This window comes from Dendroctonus ponderosae, unplaced genomic scaffold (assembly GCF_020466585.1).
Source record: "Dendroctonus ponderosae isolate FM_Combo_2020 unplaced genomic scaffold, Dpon_F_20191213v2 Dpon_F_20191213_1, whole genome shotgun sequence".
In the NCBI taxonomy this organism is placed as follows: Eukaryota; Metazoa; Arthropoda; class Insecta; order Coleoptera; family Curculionidae; genus Dendroctonus; species Dendroctonus ponderosae.
In genome coordinates, this window is record NW_026017110.1 from 45,713,500 (window position 1) to 45,715,786 (window position 2,287).

The following is a 2,287-nucleotide window of genomic DNA, read 5'->3' on the forward strand; positions in this document are numbered from 1 at the left end:
ATGGTTCTCGTCGCCGCTTATATAGTTTTCTCCAGGTAGCCCAGACGGTTCTCGAAATCTCCAGACCAGGTGCGAAATTTCCCGCTTGTCAGTGTCATATTTTACAGTAAATGGGGCGCAAAGGGGGCTYCCATTTACTGAAATACCATGAATTTYGATCCCCCCATTACAAATGTGAGTACCCCAGGCCATTTCCGTTACAATAGATTATTTCAATGAAGAAAGCGCGACGTGATTGGAAACCTACATTAGATGTGAGCTAGACGAGATTCTGCTTACTATTTTGACCATCGTCAGCCCTCCATGAACACATTCAAAACGCTATACGACAATTTGAGTACTTATRGAAGTTTTACATAGCCAAGAAATCAAGATAAAGTGATAAATCATTTTTTGTACATGATTCCGAAACAAATGCCAACAAGACACCCAACAGATTTACTAATAGTGGCATGTTTAATCGATACAATGAACATGTTTGGAATCAAGCAAATCCCCAACACTTTAAACCAAAGTTTATGTTATATGTCAAAAGTGAGAGTTAATTTGTAGACATGTCTCATGGCATTCTCTCTGGAATGAGCCCCCGCGATGCGAACGCCGAAACGTTCCGCTTCGAAAATACAATCCACTCGTTGCGATATTCATTAACATCTTTGAAAATAGTTTAAAATAACTCTGGTACAAACCTTTCAATGATACAGTATGTAATGAGAAGTTTGTTCAAAAATAATTTAATGATGACTTAGATATAAGCAACTATTTAATAGTGTGACTTACGTCGAAATCATCAGCCACTTCCAAGTGATCAAAACTGAAATTTCCGGTAATGTTCTGATGTGTGCCACCAGTGAAAATCTTCTTGAAATCTACAGCATTTACTGTCTGGTTAGTTGTGTTAACATTGTTGCCTAATATATGGTTCTGGAAGTATTTTTGACCTGCAAATAAATGGCATATTTACTTCATTCCTTACATGCCTAATCGCTGAATTATTTTTTAAATCTGGAATACATAGTTGTATTCTGTACCCTCTTTAGAACACCCATGCCTCACACCACTTTAGCGTTACCAGCAGAACTTGTACTTCCTTAACAAAATATATCAAATTCTCAAAACAAAATAAGCTGACCTGCAGCAGATTTTTGTTAAGTGTCACTATTAATACCTCACATAGATGTGCATTAACAAAACTTTCGCAAATTGGTAGCGATAAGACCAGCTGTAGGTGACGTTTCGTAGTAAAGCATAATTTGCAAGAAATCAAATATAATTTACAATCATTGACGGAAGATGACTAAAAATCAAAACTTTTTTCACTACTACAGCGCATTTTGGTCGTCACAGTGGTGTGGTGGTGCACGCATTTGCTTGGCATATCTGTGTACCCATTATTGACGACTAGGGAGTAGACAGCCGAGAGAAGTGAGCGAGGTTTAATGACAATCGGCAAAACGGTATTCTTCAAAAAAAGTTGAGAGAGGGAATCGCTCCCTAGGGAGCGGGAATGATCGACTGGTACGACCCAACACTGTGGCTGCTGGTGATGGAAGGGTGGTTACAAGTCATGGACGAAACGACACAGAGGTGAAAGGAGGACCAATCGACGATGAGGGCGTAGACATATAACACGTGGACGATTTAACATACGTACAAGCCTTTGCGGATGACCAAGTGATAATTATTACGGGTGAGTCCGCAAAGGCGATCGAAAAAAATGGACATACATATGAGACGCGTGCAAAAGATGGGCCAGACAGAATCGGACAAAATATAAAACAGAAGCCATGTTTATCGGCACCAGGTGGATCCGGCCACCAACGCTGACAACGGACAACGACAGAATAGACCAACACTACACCATCAAATACCTCGGAATTACAATCGACGGACAACTAAACTTCAACAGACATATATACAAAACGAAACACAAAGTAGAAGGGACAGCACTTAGACTCGGACACAAAATAATACGATTATGGAGGACGAACCAGACAACATACAACATACTAAAAATAATCATACTTGTCGCGCTCACAAAAGGCTACCCGCTATTTGCGCTACAACGGTTCTATTTCCAAAGAAACTGGTTCCGGGGTTTTCCAATGCTGATCAATTTATTTTAAAAATCATACAAAGAGAAAGTTTTTCTGGGGTCAATGATAAGAGAATTTGCAGTTTGAATCCATTGATCGACAAATCGGGAATAATTCGTTTGAAGTCTAGGGTTTCTAATAGAGAAGATACACTGAACTATAGATTCCCTATAGTTTTGCCTGCCAAGAAT

General features: G+C 39.4%; 2 protein-coding genes across 3 annotated transcripts in view; one reads left to right on the forward strand and one right to left on the reverse strand.

Moving 5' to 3' along the window:
- LOC109544933 (REPTOR-binding partner) overlaps positions 1-2,287 on the forward strand; it is a 51,837-nt gene that overhangs the window by 35,805 nt on the left and 13,745 nt on the right. The window lies entirely within an intron of this gene.
- Positions 1-2,287, reverse strand: part of LOC109544931 — a 39,924-nt gene that overhangs the window by 17,361 nt on the left and 20,276 nt on the right. For both annotated transcript variants that reach the window (XR_007280339.1, XM_019915353.2), the window contains exon 11: positions 781-941. Coding sequence is in view for 1 of the 2 variants with exons in the window: in XM_019915353.2 (XP_019770912.2) it covers positions 781-941 (161 nt within the window). In the remaining variant the exon portion in view is untranslated. The remainder of the gene's footprint in view (positions 1-780; positions 942-2,287) is intronic.